This window comes from Protopterus annectens, chromosome 7.part1 (assembly GCF_019279795.1).
Source record: "Protopterus annectens isolate FY-2018-M chromosome 7.part1, PAN1.0, whole genome shotgun sequence".
Taxonomy (NCBI): Eukaryota; Metazoa; Chordata; order Ceratodontiformes; family Protopteridae; genus Protopterus; species Protopterus annectens.
In genome coordinates, this window is record NC_056740.1 from 358,368,253 (window position 1) to 358,386,125 (window position 17,873).

Here is a 17,873-nt window from a genome sequence, read left to right on the forward strand (position 1 = left end):
GGGTATCACTTCAACAGTGACAATCATCTAGAGCCAAGGTTTACACTGCCAGGTGGCTAGCCTTGCTGCTGCTACGGTTAAAATGTATTTCTTAAAGTAATATTTTCATATTTTGTACAAGTATTAGACATCCAATTTAGTGTCCCTATTGCAGCCAATTTCTACATATGTAATTTTCAGTCCTACTCCTTCTCTTTGATTTGTTTCACTGCCCATTTTTAGTCATTTTAAAGTCTTATAGTTTCTGCTTGTTTTGCTGTCATTTCTGGTTTACTTGCTTTTTATACAGATTGCTGTAAATAAATTGCTTGTAAAACGTATTCCAAAAGGTGCCTGATTTTACCTTTTGAAGACTTTAGTTTCTTTTCTGTATATTCATTACCTTATGGTTATACACTGCTGTTTTTTTTTTCTTTTAACATAACAGGAACACATTTGCTTTAAGTGGCTAAGTGACAGTTTCAAAATATTAGAAAAGGGTCTTTTTGTCACATTATTGTCTGTGAACGAGGATGGCCATCACTAAGACCATTATTTCTTACTGCCTGCATTTCAGTTATTCATTTTGTTTCCAAACCCAACCTTAGTATTATAACTTAATTGCAAAGTGGGTGTAATGCCTTCTCTGAAGCAAATTTCAGCAGTTTAAAAAGAAGACTGAATGGAGCCCTTGTAAATATGAGATGACAGTGAGCTGCATTAAGCTGCAAAGGTGGCTTACACAGCCATCCTCATCCTTCACTTTGCAAACTATTGCCATTATTAGTGTCACTGTTCAAGGGATGTCTGGAGAGTCAGCAATCATGGAGCTGGTTGGAAAATGGGCAGGTATAGAAGTACCTTTTTAAACAAGTCACAATTAAATTTGTACATAATACACAAGGCTGCTAATGTTTTTTTTTTTTTTTTTTTTTTTTTTTTTTTTGCAGTGAAGTTAGTGCATAAAACATTTTCTAGATGTGTCTCCCTTGTGGCTTAACATTACTGCATTAGTTTTTAGATTGTGCATCTGCACTTTTGAATTTCATGAATATAAACAACATTTGCTTAGCAGCTCCAGTTTTGTAGACAACATTAATTGTGTTCTGCCATTGCAGCTACCTTTTGTGGTAAAATGTAAGGTTTTCTGAATCCAGCTATTTAACCTCTGGTGTTTCTGATATGGGATCATGAACATTAAAAACATAGCTTCAAAAGATACAGCTTTTTCTCGGGTAACTGGCTAAATCTGTTGTCTCTGCTGTCAGTTCCTCAATGGATAGCTCTTTCTTATGTGAATTTGGCCACGTTCAAGCTTTGGATCTGGTTCTCAAACTTATCTCCTTTCCCATAATTGCATTGTAACAAGCAAATTAGATCATCTCTCATTTGCTGCTGTAAAGTTCAGACATGGTCTTTGGTGCTCAGGTGTGTTTTGGTAAAAGAGAAGTAAAATCTGTCTTCTTTCTCCTCATTTAGGAGTTCTTTCTAAAGTTCCCTCCTCTCTGAGGGAGATGGTTTGGAGCCGAAGCTTTCGGATCTTATCCTGGTCAAAAGATGCATTGGAGCATCAGTGTTGGACAGCTTAGCATTGACGTCAGCCTTGGATCTGAGCTGAGCTTTTTTTCTGGTCATCCTCACTAGGTTCCTATGGAGAGGCTCCCTGGATCCATCTTAGGCTTTCAAAAGGATGTTCTCCAAGAGTAGAGACCATACTTCCCCATCAAGCTCAGATCCATCCTTCCCTCACAGGATTTCCTTTGGACTTGAGCCTGCTCATCTCATCCCTTTGGTGTGGCCATTTTCCAAAAGCCTTGATCCAATCGTTGTTGAGGAGCCCCCATTGGCTTCTGAGTCCCCTTCGTAACATCCTATCGAAGAGGTGTGTAGGAAGCATTAGTATAAAAGTGTACACATTGACCCCCACCCCCCCAGGAATCTCTGACAGAAGACACTGACTTCAGTGACGAATGCTCCTCCAAATCCCACCCCCCAAGGATGTCATGTTCAAAGAAATCATGGAACTGCTCAGACAGAAAGGGAAGTGATCCACTGAAGCACCTTCCCAAGAGGAGTCAGTGTTCCTTGAGACTTTCTGATTTGGCACATCTACTTCTTGGTTGGTTCCACCCTGGACTAGATGATGGGTCTTATCTCCAGGAGATCATGGAAGACAATGGATATTGCCAAACCAGTCCCTCGTACCCCCTAAGGACTGTCCCAACTGGAGAAAGGGATGTGCCATGGATTCTATGGTTATTGGAAGCAGCTTCTAAAAAGGAACTAGCAGAAGAGAGTTCCACTGTCCATCCACCAGAGTCTTGTGCATTGGACAAGTTTGGGAAGTGAGTTTATGCTTTAGAGACCTTCACCATTAGGTCATTGAATTGCCTGGCACATGTCACTCAGTTTCAGAGAGATTTGACCAAGGAGATCTCCAAATCTCTCTCAGGATCCCTATTTGTTGAGCAGAGAAAATCCATTGACTCAGACATGGCCACCCTTCAGTCTTTATCAAATGTCTTGATGTGGCTGATTTCCAGTGCCATGGAATGCATTTCTAGAGCAGCGGGCACTGACATCATAATTAGGAGACATGCCTGGATGTGACTTTGTGATTTTGTGGAACATTTCAAGACATCCTTTGTCAGTGTCTCTCATGATGCATTGGCATGCTGTGGTTCTAAAGTCAAGGAAATCCTTTCCAGAAGTGAACAAGATGGTAAAAACCTAAGACCTTATCTGCCATAGGAGTCAAGTTTTCCATCCCCCAACGGACCTTCTCCAGGAATCAGAAGGGTGGGAATAAACTTTGGTTCTGCAAATTGCAAGGTTTTTCTCCCAACACTTCTGAAGACAGAGTCCCCATGGTAGAGGGAAAACTCTTAATGGTGGCCATTGTTTCTGGGGTAAAGGTGGTCTGCAGAAACAAGGCTTTCAAGGTCCCTTCTCTGAGAGGTCCTTCCAGCGGTCCTGAATGTTTGCCCAGCTGCCATTGTCTATAGGTAGGGGGGGTGCTTATCCATGCACCTGGTAACCAGGACATCCATAAGTCAAAATATATGGGTGCAGAGGATAATAACTGCAGGCTGTTTCATTCCCTTTCTTTCTGACATCATACCCACAAAATATCTCCCAATTTTCCACCCTGTAAAAGGGAAGCAGTCAATTGATAAATAAGTCATTTGATAAATAAGGATGCTTCTAAACAACTGAGTCATCCAAGAGGCCCCACCAGACCAGAGAGGATCCAGAATTTGTTCAAGGTTCTTTTTAATGCCAAAGAAAAATAGGAACCCAATTCAGTCCTGGACTTCATTCACGTAAACGAGTTTGTAAGGCAAATGAAATTCCTGAAGTTCACAGTTCAGGCCATTCTGCCCTTACTAAAGGAAAATGACTATGTGCTCAGTCAATCACCAGGACGTGTACTACCACTTAAAGATGGACAGACAGTCCTGGAAGTTCCTTCATTTCAGGCTGGGAGCCAGTCATTTCCAGTTGAGAGCCCTGCCCTTTGGTTCTCACCACAGCCCCAGGGTGTTTACCAAGTGCATGTCAATGGATGTAGGCCAGCTCTGACTGCACGGGTTCTGTGTGTTCCCTTATCGGGACGACTAGCTCATCACCACATCATCCAAGGATCTACTTGTCCTAGCCAGTGATTCTTTGCTCCATCTTTGCTTGAATCTGGGAATCACAGCGAGCACAACAAAATCCAAGCTTCAGCCTGTCCAGTACTTAGAATTAATTGGAGATCTCTTAGACATGAGACTTCAGAGTGCAAAGCTTTGTCAGACCAGGATTTCAAGTCTTCACAGCCTTGGCTGTACTTTCTTGTCAAAAGCCATCGACAAAACTGATTCTACATCTCTTAGGTTCCATGCAGCTGTGATTACCCTAGTCCCTCTGGCAAGCTACCACATGTGGGTTCTACAGTGCACCTTAGCAGTCCAGTGGTATATTAGACAAAGTCCCCTTTCAGATGTCATTAATGAAGATTTGCAGGTCACACATCTGGTGGTGGTTAGCATCATTGGATGTATCTCAAGGACACACTTGTTCTTCCTTCACCTTGAGCCATGGTAACCATAGACACTTGTCACTTAGGGTGGGAAGGGGCACTTCTTGGGAAAGATAGTCCAAGGTACGTGGTCTCCTACAGTGGCCAGTTTTCACATCAGCATCTTGAAGATGAGAGTGCTCCTTATAGCATTTCAGGCATTTTAGGACTCCCCTTGGGTGTGATATCTATCCAGACATACAACATGTCAGTGGTTTGGTACATCAGCAAACAGGGAGGAATCCAATCTTATCCATTGAGTAGAGAGGCCATGAGGGTATGGCAATGGGTGATGTCTTCCCTCCGCTTTCTTGTAGCAGTACACATTCTGGGGAAGACCAATGTTGTGGTGGACAGGTTGAGTAGGTCTTTCCTTCTTCTCATGAGTGGTCCCTCAACCTAGTAGTAGCAGAGCGTATGTTCAACCATTGGGACACCCCTGCTGTGATGTCTTTGCATCTCCCCACAACATCAAATGTAACAAGTAATGTAAGAGTGTTCAATCTCGCCGTTTGTTCTTACACACTGGTTCGGAGCCGATCCTCGGCTCCGAGTCGGACGAATTGCAAAGCTCTGAATCTCAGAGAAGCTTGAGACCAGCTCATATCCCACAATCTTCCCTGCCATTACTCAGATCTAGTTTGCCGCTGCAACAGATCGGATCGAGGAGAGCTCGGACCAGATATAAACTTGAGTTTTTGTTGAGTCTTCAGATAAGAATTCAAATTTTTTCTTCTTAATACTTCATTATAGTTACTAGTTACTGTAGAAGTGCTGAGTGTGTGATATATATATATATATATATATATATATATATATATATATATATATATATATATATATATACCCTTTTATATATACCCTTTTTTGCTTATTCAAGCACCCTTCTGGCCTAACCTTTTTTTCTTGGGTGTGGTTTTTTTTGTGAGAGTTTTATATTATAACTGTTTAGTATACATATATTGCTAGGATAGTTATTTTTTTCTTTTTACCTATTATTGTAGTGATCTTCATTGTTACAGTGCAATGTCAGAAAAAGCCAAATCTGGTTTTAAAAGATGTCAGTGTGGGCAGAAAATGTCCATTACTGACAATCATGCTTCCTGTGTCTACTGTCTTGGCCCTCTCCATCTCCAAGAGGATTGCTCTATTTGTCATTCCTTTAGTGGGAGGGTCTTGACAGATAGACGCAGGAAGCTTATTGACAGAGGATTGTTGAAGCCGGCCTTTCAAGAGGCTTTGGACAAGTCTGATCAGGCTTCTAAATCCTCAAAGGGGTCGAAGATGTCGGAGCCCATGTCATCGGCTCCGAGTTCATCTTCTCGGGTTCGTTCGCCGGTTCCACAGATCTCAGGGCCGAGCTTCGAACATTTATCTTTTACTGAGCCCCAGGTCTTGAAACCAGTGTCGGAACTGCCACCACCGTCCATTCTTCGTTCAGTGCCATCTTCGGCTCCTTCGACCCATTCTTCCAGACCATTGTCTGACACAGATGTGGATCATGTCATGCAGAAACTCATGGAGAATACGGCCCTTTCCAAGTTAATTGCAGTTTCCTCCCAGTTGGTGTCGAAACTAGGCCTCCCCATATCTCCAACGGGTCCTCCTTCGAGACCCATCCAGATCTCGGAGCCGGGAGAAGAGGACCTGATGATAGTGGAGCCCTCGGTGCCGAAGCCGTCCATTGCACGATCGACACCTTTGACTTCGACTCCTTCGGAACCATTAGGGGAGTCGCGGAGCCGACGGTCTTTGTTCGGTTCCGGGACCGAGAGTCGTACCAACTCTCCCTCTCGGGGCCTTGGCACAGACTGAATGGCTCTGTCCTCGGGGTCGGAGCCCACGACACCTGGTTCTGGGATGCTTCCGTGTTCTTTGGAACCGGGGGAGCCCTTAGCCAGGGGTTCTGGGGCCTTTGACCTTATGAGGAAGGTATTGTCTGCACAGACAACCACATCATCAGGGGAATCTTCTCCTTCCCCAAAAGGGCCACTTTCTGTTTCTGCCCCCACGATCCATCCCAAGCGTCGAGCCCAATTGCCTCAGCCACCCACAGAGGGTTCCCCCTGTTCCTTGGAGGCCTCACCAGAAGCCCCCTCTGATGAGGTCCCAAGGAAACGGTTGTGCAAGAGGAGGCACATAGATTCCCCACAGGAATCTCTAATGTCTGACACCGACTTGGATGAGGCAGAGGGGTCCCCCAAATCACCCTCGGAGGATGTGTCATTTGCAGACATCCTGGAGATCTTGAAACAGAGGGGTGATTGGCAGTCCCTAGCCCCCTCTGAGGACGAGCCGGTGCTGCTGAAGGCTTTTGGGGCTCAACCTTCTACCTCCTGGGTGACCCCGCCCTTCAATGAATTAATGGATTTGATTGCTCGAAGGGCATGGGAGACACCTGACACAGTGGAGCCAGTACCTAGGAAACCAAACAAGTTCATCACTGCCCCCCCCCAAGATAAATCTTATCTCACCAAGGGAGTCCCTGTCGACACTATGGTGGTGGCAGCAGCCACGAAAAAGGAGATGTCTGAGTCTTCCTCATCTGTTCATCCTCCTAATAAGGATTCTAGGACTATGGACAGATATGGGAAGCGCATTTTTAGTTCAGCGACTTTTTCCATGCGTTCGCTAAACTACCTGACCCATTTCACACGATTACAGAGGGATCTCATCAAGGAGCTGACAGATACCCTTCAGGGTAACACAGATGCTGCTGTTTCAGATAAGGTAACAGCACAACTTAATACCCTCACATCCATAGTAAACTCATTCATGAGGCTCATCTCGTATGCAGCCGAGGGATCGAGTAGAGCTGCAGCTTCAGCGATTGCTCTTCGAAGACAATCATGGATGCGGCTGTGCTCCTTTGCGGAAGCCTTCAAGTCTTCCTTTGATAATGCCTCTTTTGATGGTGCTACACTTTTCGGGCCCAAGGTTAAGGAGACTCTCACTCGGTGCGAGCAAGAGGGAAAGACCCTGTCTGCTGTCGGGGTCCGTTTTTCCACTCCTACTAGACCGTACCCCAAAGGGCAACGAGGCGGAAAAATGTGGTTCCGTAAGAGTCAGGGATCTTTCCAGACCGCACAGAGTGATACCCCCTCCAGAGGCAGAGGAGGGGGTAGAAATGGAAGACGCCGCCCAGGCGGCAGAGGGGGTCTGCATAACCAAGGCGACAGGGATTCCGTCCCTGGGAAGCCTTTCCAGCACTCCTGAAGGGAGGCCCGGCTGTCCTGCTCTGGAGGCAGTCGGGGTATCACTTAGCTTTATACCCACTGGCCTGGCTAAACATTACTTCAGATTCTTGGGTAAAAAGCATTATAACCAGAGGATACAAAATCCCCTTCTTTTCAACACCACCTCTACAAAGGAAATTTCCAGACGTGCCACCCCGTCTGCGAAAACTAGCAGCTGTAGAAATTTCAAAGCTGCTCGAAAACAGAGTCATCCAACCAGTCCCGGCGGACCAAAGAGGATTCGGAACTTACGCAAGGTACTTTTTAGTTCCAAAAAAGACAGGGGACTGGAGACCTATCTTAGATCTCAGCCGTCTCAACAACTTCGTGAAGAAGGAAAAGTTCCGGATGGTCACGCTTCAATCGATCCTTCCATTCTTACAGAAGGACGATTGGATGTGCTCTATAGATCTCAAAGACGCGTACTACCACATCAGAATGACCAGACTGTCCAGAGATCACCTGCGCTTCCGGCTGGGGACCAGTCACTTTCAGTTTCGAGCTCTGCCCTTTGGACATAACTTTTATATTTGTTCATAACAATGCTTTAAACTTTATACTTTATCCATTCATGCATTAGAATAATTGTCACCTTTTTCTGACTTGGGGCTTTTTGACTTCCCCTCATAGTTAATCTTGCAGCAGTTTAGATCCTTTGTATTATTGAAGAAATAGAGAATATCTGTAAGAGAAGATAATTAGCATTTTATGCTATGTGCACTTGATTTAAAAATGTTTGAGGAACCCCACATTCCTGAATGTGATTAAAATGCGGTTTATGGGCAGATTAGGCTTCCACTGCTTTATGACCAAATCTATTATGTGAAAGTATTTCTAAGTATGAATTTATTTCTGAAGCCATCAGGATTGATTTTAGAGATGTAGGGTCTGATGTAGAAATTCGATGAGGCAGTTTTGCCAACATGTCTTCGTTTGGCTCTGTTGTACCAAAAGATGTTGCAGCAGGGAGTAATATTCAGTTTGATGATCTAGTTTACAAATTTATTTACCATCTGTTCTTTGTCTGTTTCTAGATTTTGTGATTACTTTCCATTATTATTTTATACTGAATGGAGCTAATGAAGCTGTATTTCTTTCATGTTGTTATATTAGTAGTTATGTCAGGAAGGCAAAAGTTATTGCTGGAATTGCTTATAGAATTTAAAATTAATTTCCATTATACAGTCAGAGGTACAGGGTCATAGCATGTAACTTTATACAGTGTATTGTCTCAAAGAAACCCTGATTTGTAAGTTCTGTAACTTGTTTCATGAAATAATATTTAACCATACTTGTTCTTTTTCATAGCCCATTTGAAGTTCAGGTGGGTCCTGAATATGGACCACAGAAGATCCGAGCATGGGGCCCAGGACTTGAGGGTGGAATGGTAGGCAAGTCTGCTGATTTTGTGGTGGAAACCATTGGAACAGATGTTGGTCCTCTAGGTAAGAACATTTTATTTTTATTTGCATTATAAGTAGAGCTGTGTTCACTTAACAGTGCTTCAGGAGTTGCATTATTTTGTGCACTGAGTTAGTGTGTAGTGATTTTATTATAATTTGTTAAGATTCAGTAGGCAATGTCCCAGTTTGTTTTTGTTTTTGTTCATGTATACTACACTTTGATGGAGCATTGGTAATGTATGTCACTTGCATTCTGTTTAAAAGTAAACATTCTTTCTAAAGTCATGAATACTGTTTATTGTATACCTTTCCATAGAAGCAATGCATTTGTGTTAAACACCCAGATATTATTGTTGGCAAAGTATGGTCGCATAGTAAGTCATGCTTTGTGCTGTGATTGTGTACAGTGCATTTTATTATGTAGACGTCTGTATGCTTTCTCCTTGAAAGCTAATCATTGCACAGGTAGGTGACACAAGTCACTTGTAAATACTTGTAGTCACTGAGAGCATGTGCACCTGCTACATTTAAGAAAGAAAGCTCTCATTGTGGGATGATAGCCTTTCTTTTTGCGAAAAAGATAATATTTATTTGGGAGTTCCTAATAAAATGATACCATTTTGTACTTTGTGGGAACAGTCTTCATACATTCATTCATTTTTTCCTGTAATACTGATTTGTTTTATTCTTTGCTGCAGGGAACTATAGCCTCTCCCTACCAACACTGGGGGTATGGCAGAGAAATAATCCTAGGAAGGGGGCACCAGTCATCTACAGGACACATTTGTCAGCACACCCCTACACTCCTACGCTGTCTGCACACATAGAGGCAGTTTAGAAATTCTCTAATCCACTTAGTAATTTGCATTTGGGCTATTTGAAGGGAAACAGGGTCACATAGTAGAAAATCACTTGGACACAGAGAAGCACATTTGTCACAGAAAGCACCTCTTCAGACACAAGTTTGTAAATTTTGTGTGTAGTCTGTCCTCTGTTCTAGTTCCACCTGTGGCAAAGGAAGATGGCAAGCAGAATGTATGCCACCCTGCCGCTTCAATGTATCACGATGGCAGAGGATGGTGACATGTCATTCCACGTGTATCATCTTTTGGTGGGAAACATTTTATACATTTGAATTATATTTCAGGGAGTGGTTCTGACATCTATAAAGATAAGACATTGGAAGTTCTTTTTAGGTGACTGACTGAAAGAGACTATATGATTTGATCTTTGTGAAGAAACGAGGTTTGTTGCAGTTAAATTGGAAGCTCATTTTAGGATTGTAGGGGCCTCATGTACTTAGTTATAACAGATTTTATGCCACTCAGAATTTCTAAGAAGGTTTTAACCATACCATCCTCCAGCAAATTTATGAAAATCTATAGTAAAATGTATGTTTGACAACTTCTAAAAGTTGATGTAGCACTTCAGAAAAATGTTATCAAAGTAACACACTCATGGGTCCCTACATCTCAAAAATAATGTTATTATTTTGGTAGTGAATTCAAGGTTTCCACTTTTTATAAATAAACTTTGGGAAAGTCAACATACATGGTACGGTGTTGTACAGAAATATACCTTACTGAAAATAAACACCCTTACTTATATGGTCCCTCAGTACCATTATAAATGAAGCCACTGTTCACATTGCAGTGCAGGCTGTAATGTTTCCTTTTTCTCTTTCCCTTGATTGGGTTGGGATATGTAAGGATGAGAAATAGGTGTTGCTCTTTGGTTAGATTACTTTACAAAGACACTAGCATGATTTTGGCTACTGCTAAAGGAAGTGAACAGTTTGCCCTACTTCTTCACTTTCTGATCTAAAAATGTACCTTAATATAAGTAAACATCCATATTCTGTATGTGTTGAGTAAATGGAAGACAGAGTGGCACTGTGCCATTTTTTCAAGCCATAAACAAAATCACTCTTCAAGTTACAGTGTCCCCACATACATAAAAATGTCTGCCTCCCCTTTTTTTCTTGGTTTTGTGTTCACATGCATGTGAGTGTCTGTGTCAGTGTGGAAGTGTTGTTCAGATTTACATGACTTTACAGTCAAGGCTGTAGCCAGTAATTGTACACTTACTTCTAGAATGTTGCATCTTCCCCAAATGCTTGCTAACCATCTACCCTGTCACAGTCATACTTCTAGAATGTTGCATCTTCCCCAAATGCTTGCTAACCATCTACCCTGTAACAGTCATTTCTCCTCCCTCAGAGTGTTTTAGCCAACCATTGGTGACTGTCATTCAAGTAGCCTTCATGGATTGTCTAGTATGTCTTCTGTGACCCTTGCCAGCTGACATGTGCACTCACGACAGGCGGGGCCTGTAGTTCCCCTCTTCTTACGCAAGACATGCACACACCTGCGTACATCCTCCCCAGGAAACTGTCTCCTTGAATGGCTACTGTGAACTCAGGTTGTTAGATTCAGAGCACACTTCCTGCATCTCTGTGTACTGCGTGTCATCTCCTGTCCTCAGCATGGAGTGGACTGGCACCTTCCTTGTAGGATGGATGAGCTGACATAATCTACTTATTTCCACCCCACCGCAAACTTGTCTTGGTCCCGCAGTGCCCAAGTTGTTAATTAGCTCTGGTCATCTAGGTCATAGTTTGGGCTCCATCCTTCTATGCCACGTAGCTGTACGAAAGTGCTTAATGTTATGATACAGTCTGGGTAGCAGTTTGAGATGTGTCCATAAAACAGCATGAATGTAACAGATCTAAGGGAGGCTGTCATATCATTTTACAAGCTGCAGACTGAGGCATATGAATGATGTACAGTTGACAGATGTTTACCACATCACTGCACTATGTAGCCATGCCCAGAGGTTCACCCTGTCCCACTAGAGATCTGCAGAGACAAACTGGAATTTATTTACATAATGTACAGATGTGACGAGGTCTAGACAGAAAACATCAAATCCACCTAAAAATATGCATTAACTCTTGACTGCTTCAGTGACATAAAATGACAGTTTTTGAGCAAGTGATGCTCACGTACGCATTTAGCTTTGTTTTTCAAATAAACGCACTGAAGGACACGTTTTAAGATCTTGTGTACTATGTTTAATTTGCTAGTCAGCTGCATCTATCATTTTACACTTTTACATATGCATATGTGTGGTTTGAGTAAACAAGTAATTGCAATAATCCACAGGATTTCTTCCCTGGATCAGTTTATACAGTAGTCTCGTGGGGCATGATGATCTAACAGTATATGTTAAATTGAAATACACCATTGTTTCTTGCAGTTGTTTTTTTTTTTTTTCAGATTTTTGCCATATCAGTCTGTCTGACTAGCACAGTTGCTGTCTTTTTCTATTTCAAAGTTGCCTGCTAGGGACCAAGAAAACACTTAAGGATTTTTTGTCAAATTTTCTGCAGTTCATTGTAGGAAAAGAATTGCCGGCCAACCACAAACTCCCCTCCACAGTCATACATTTTCTGCAGTATTCGCAGCTCTTTGAAAATAAAGCATCTACTGAGTCAGAGGTCACAAATGTTTAGGCTGTAAATCCTGTGCTTAACTGCACTTGAAGAAAATATATGTAGTGTAGCAGTAAAGTATGCTTCAAATTTTTAGAAGCCCCATGGGTGCCGTTTCCCATACAAATGGTCTTTGATGAGAATATTTCAACATGTCTGTGTAATATTTTCTGTACTGAATCTGCAGAAGCATGCATCAGAGTATAGGTTTAACCAAAGTACTAGTAAATTGCTGTACAAAGACATAAATGAATACAAAACAAAATAATAGGCTGTCAGTTTATTTGATTGACCGTGGTGAAAACTCTGCTTTAAGTTTTGAAGCACTTTGCAAGTGAAGCAGTATTTACTGACTTAAATTTACTAATTACTGAAGTTCAAAATAACTAAACAAATTCTTCCTTTTGGAGGGAGATTTGGTTTTGTACTTTAAAGGACTGTATGTGAGGCATTTTATGACAACATGCCTTGCTGTTTTTTCCTTCTCTTTAATCCAGCATTAGCAAAGCTGCCACCCTGCTATGTACAAATAAATTATGATTTTATTAATATTCCCTGTGCTATCTTCTTATACCTGTACATGATTGTGCAGTCCAAGCAAGCAAACTAATAGGGCTTTCTGTGAAGTCTCTCCCATTGCACAGTTTTGTTTGCCACAGTCAAAATTTATTATACCATGTAGAAACATACGCAGTTAGTTAAGAAGAATGACAAACTAAAGATCACGGACAAATTATTTTTTCCCCTCAAAACACGTTTCAAGTTAAAAGTGATAAATATGCATGAGAACAGTGCAATTAAAAAAAATACCTGTAGAATCTCCCCCTGAATGCAGAAGTCTTGCTGGCACTATCTCACTCTCTCTTTCTTTAATTATATGTGCAGGCAGTATGTAATTGCATCATTGGCTGAGCATCAGTTGCTACTGTTAAATGTTATGTTAACATAATTGTAATGGCCCACCTGTTAAATTAACAGTTTGTCTGAACAAAAGTAACTGTGGCAGTTAATTTCTTCCCAAGATATTAATTTAACAAATCGGTAATTAATTACTCTATAAATGTGTCCATATTGCAGCTACTGCCAATTAGAGGCTACTTACCCAATTATGTGATTACATGCTGCCTGCAAGTATAAGATGGCAAGAGGCTTTATGTTCACTTTTGGGGCTGATTTTAAAGTATTTTTTAGACTATTAAAAATGAAGATGCATATAAATGCACTTCTGTTGAAAAACAAAGTTTCAGAAAACTATTTGCAGATAATCTGTAATTTGGTTCACAGACAAATGAAAGGTCTGAAAAAACGGGAAAAGCAAATTTGGAGCAGGACTTTTATGGCAGTGGCAAATGGTTGGAGTGCAGAAATAATGTAGTATAACACAACATGTTTTTCACTGAACATTTTATTCAACAATTGTACAGGAATTCATTAAAAATATTTTTACTGGTTTTAGCTGAGGAAACATTCTACAGAACATGAGTGTTTTGACAAAAAATTGAAAATTAAAATAGGTTTATGAATTATTAAAATCAGATGGAGAAAATATCCTGGTTCGGTGGTGCGAAGGGATGGCGCCTTGACTGTGACTCGGGTAACTTGGGTATGATTAGTGGCCCTAGCACAGGAGGACCCAGGCTGAGATAGGGAGGAGTAAATGTGGAGTATGACCCGTTTGCTTGTCCTTGGGCATGGGGAGGGTTGTGTTTCTTTGGGGGAACACTGACTAGGTGCAGTCTCCCGAGTGGAGACTGTGGAAGCCACCTCCCTTGCTTTGATGTAGAGGTAGGGCTGTTAGAATGGAACACCTTATGTGGACATGAAAGGACATCTTACATTCATCCCATTGCACATCTCCTACGTCATGCTCACCTAAATATGCATAGAAAAGTTAGGGATGAAAAATAAAAAAAAAAAAATCACGAACTACCCCTGATGGCTGCCTCTGTGATGGCCCCTTGCAATCAGCCCTTGCAGCAGTGAAGGGAACAAATTAGCCAATTAGCTTGGAGGGGAGTGATGATTAGTAGTCATTGGGATGCAAAATAAGACAAAAAATACAGAAAAATAGACTTTCATTGATACCTGCATTTGTATTTGGATAACATCGTTTCATATTATTCTGTAGTTCATAGTGTACAGTTTTCGTATTCAGAAATATTTACATATTGCCCATTTGTTTGTAAGATGGTGGTATACAGTCCAGTTTATACCGTACTTTAATTCTGAAAGAGCAGAATATACTCTTACCTCTCGCGTGTACCTTATTGTGAGGACTGTTTCTCATTCTGCCTCTCAAAAATTCCTCATTCCTCCCAGTTCCACATTGAAAGGATCCATCACACATTCAGCATTAAGAAATCTGGCAGGAATTTAGCTGTGCTGCATTAGTCATTACTTTGCCAAATGTGTCTGTTCTTCAAAGTTTAAATTCATTTTTCCTATTATTTTGCTTGCCCCCACACACCTGCTGCTTACTACTGATCATGCAAATACTTACCCCCATATGGGAGCAAAAGTGAACAGATGTACAACCTTCATCTGGGCAATGGCATCCCTTAGGAGATTTGTGATAGTAGTCTAACCACACCCACGTGGCAGTTGGAAGTGCATGCAAGCAAAGTGAAGGCCTGCTGCGTTGTGCTAGTCCTGAAGGACTTGCATGGTACCACTCATATACAGTGACAGGTACTGAACATACATGCTGCTTTGCAGAGTCAGGCATACTTCCCCAGCCCATATGCTACTTGTAGTGACACACATTCTCCAGTAGATGTCAGCAGTGTGGCAAACTGCACTGGCTTTCCCACCCCCACCTCAGGATGGTGAGCCGCTGCCTGCCATTAACTTCCACCCTCACTGGCTGGCTCCTCCCCCCACCTGAGTCATTTAATTAATCTCAGGTGGGCTGAATCGCAGTCACTAGGGCTATATCCCTTTCTGGTACAGACCCGGGTAATATTATGCAAGAGTTTCTGGACAAATGCTGCTGGATAAAATGCTTAATTTCAGTTAATCTTTGAATCAGCCTTGTGGTGTGGTGTAGTACATGTATGCAAAAACATGGGATCCTGCTTTTGCATAAACATTATCAGCAGTATAATTGCTGGTATTCCATGAAGAGATGGAGTAGTAAATAAATACAAACAGGCAGTGGGATGCAGACAACTGAAGTACCATGTGAATGGCCGATTCCTAGACATCATGAGAAAAATTTAGATATGCATTCATACAGACAAGAGAGAAGTATAGAAAAGTGTAAGTCTTTGCAAAATATTTATATTTAAAAGGGATTAATTGCAATCTGGTTCAATCATGTTCTTTACCTGTATCCTTGCTCTTTATGAGGTAACCTATTAAAAGTGTCAAGAACTTAAAAAAAAAAATTCTATCTAAAAAAAAGTCTGTACTGACTTTTGACGTATTCTACATGAAAAATGTTAATGAATGTATCCTTTTTAATATGCAACCTTTAAAGCACTGAAGACTTTTGTAAGTGATTGTTTCAGTACTGTGTTTATCTCCATAAACTTAGTTTCAAGCCCTGTAGGAAACATGGTGTTTTAATACTTATGTATTATGCTGATAATGTTCTAGCTTCCCAGTAATAGTGCCAACTTATCACTGTACTCATTCTTGTAATTTTATATGTACATATCCCCCTCCCCCCCCAAAAAAAAGTTGCATCAGACAGTAGTTTTCATGTTTAATATTTTAAGTCTTGACAAAGAAGCATAGAAATGGAAACAAAGAAATAGGAGCAGTTTAAACAAACAAAAAAACGAGGACAGGAATATTTTTGTTATTGACTTAAAGATTAAAGATTATAGAATAAATGGATTTACATAAAATGTTTGTTTTTCTCAAGACTGAGAAGTGTGTGAATTTAATGATGCTAAGGAGTGCTTAAAGACTGTTGTAAACTGCACCTGAAGCCGCCAAGCAAATGCAGAAAATGTAAAATTATCTTGTGCAGGAAAGTTAGCCACTACCAAAAACACTAAGTTAAATGTTAAACAAAGACATCAAAGACATAATGCAAGAACAGTGTATATAAAACCATAACTTTATTAACACCACCTCCCAAAAACGTTATTTGATAATGTGCAGTCTGATAGGGTTGTCACCATTGACATCTGGCAGGGTACCAAAGCTTTACCTTCCTGCTGTCATGTGTCTAATGTATGAACACAGCTCATAAGTGCAGGGGGTATATAGATGGACATATGAGCGTGGAACCCCAGGCTATCTTGCCACAAGCCCGAACACAGGTTGTGCATCTGTCTGACTAATTGCCATTTGGTTGTTGGTACCATTGCTTCACTTGATCATTTTCTTAGGTAAGTGCCCTGTTGGAGAGCCTACCTGTTTTGCTTACACTGTTTTTGTTGGAAATTGTTAGATGTCAGCTAGGAGTGGTAAGTGCAGGTGCAGTAGGCAGATTCCATACAAGGACTTGCACATTAAGTTCCTTTTCTGTCTAGGCTCGAAGCATGATCATGCACCATTTGACAATCATTTGTTCATAAAACCCTTAGGTTGAAGCTTTCCCCTCTCAACACCTTTGTAGAGATTCAGCATCTTAAACACCTGGCCCAGTCCAAGATGGTGGAATCTGCATGCCCAAACATCCCTCTCCCAACAAAAAAAGAAGCTTAAGAGGCCCAGAATAGAAATGCAGTCCGTCGTTTCAGACTCTGATGTACCCACTGAGGTTACACAGCCCCTCAATACATCAGGTTTTCTCTCAGTTGTCTGCTACCAAGACTTCTGTTGGAGGCTGGTATGTCTCTTGAGGCCTTGCTCACTGCAGATATGTCCAGTGAACGATAACTCATCATGTCAGAAGGCCATCATGATGTCTCTCAAATGTTAATTAAGCAGGAGAGGAGATTCCAGGTACTTTAATAGGTGTTAGGAAGGTTTCTTGACCTCTGTTTCTCATACACACACACACACACACACACACACACACACACACACACACACACACACACACACACACACACACACACACACACAGACACACACACACACACACACACACACACACACACAGACACACACACACACACAGACACACACACACACACACACACACACACACACACACACACACACACACAGTTTACTATCACATATTAGATTGTCATTTAGACGATCGAAAAGTAACTGCACTTTGCGAATAAACAGTACCCCAAAATGATGGCACCTTGCTAGATAGTTGTTTATAGTGCAAGAAACACTCTGTAATGGTGGCACTTTGCGAATATACACACCCAGCACAAGAAAAATTTCGAAATGGCTGTACTTTCACTGTAGTTCAGGAAACAGTTGCACTTTGCACACACATAAACTCTTAGGACTACATACTCAGTAATAAGCACACACCGTAGACAGTTTTACACATTTTGAGATACTTCGAATAACTCTCGTTATGTCCTTGATACAATACGAAGTCGTAGTTATGTTAAAACACAGTACTTTACTAAAAACATTTAGTCACTTTGGTTTATTTATACTTAATGTGCCCTTTGCACCCTTATCATATTCGTTTTGCTCATTTCATCTCTTTTCATGCCCATTGTACTTTTCTTACGCTTGTTTTACTCTAAACATGCACATTTTGCTTTAAACATACTCGTTTTGCTTTTCTGGTAATCATTTTATCAAATATCTTAATCTTAAACATTTCATTT

At 41.3% G+C, this 17,873-nt stretch overlaps 1 protein-coding gene across 3 annotated transcripts in view; it reads left to right on the forward strand.

Moving 5' to 3' along the window:
- Positions 1-17,873, forward strand: part of FLNB (filamin B) — a 4,683,119-nt gene that overhangs the window by 2,684,464 nt on the left and 1,980,782 nt on the right. For all 3 annotated transcript variants that reach the window (XM_044078790.1, XM_044078788.1, XM_044078789.1), the window contains exon 12: positions 8,587-8,723. In XM_044078790.1, coding sequence (XP_043934725.1) covers positions 8,587-8,723 — 137 coding nt within the window. The remainder of the gene's footprint in view (positions 1-8,586; positions 8,724-17,873) is intronic.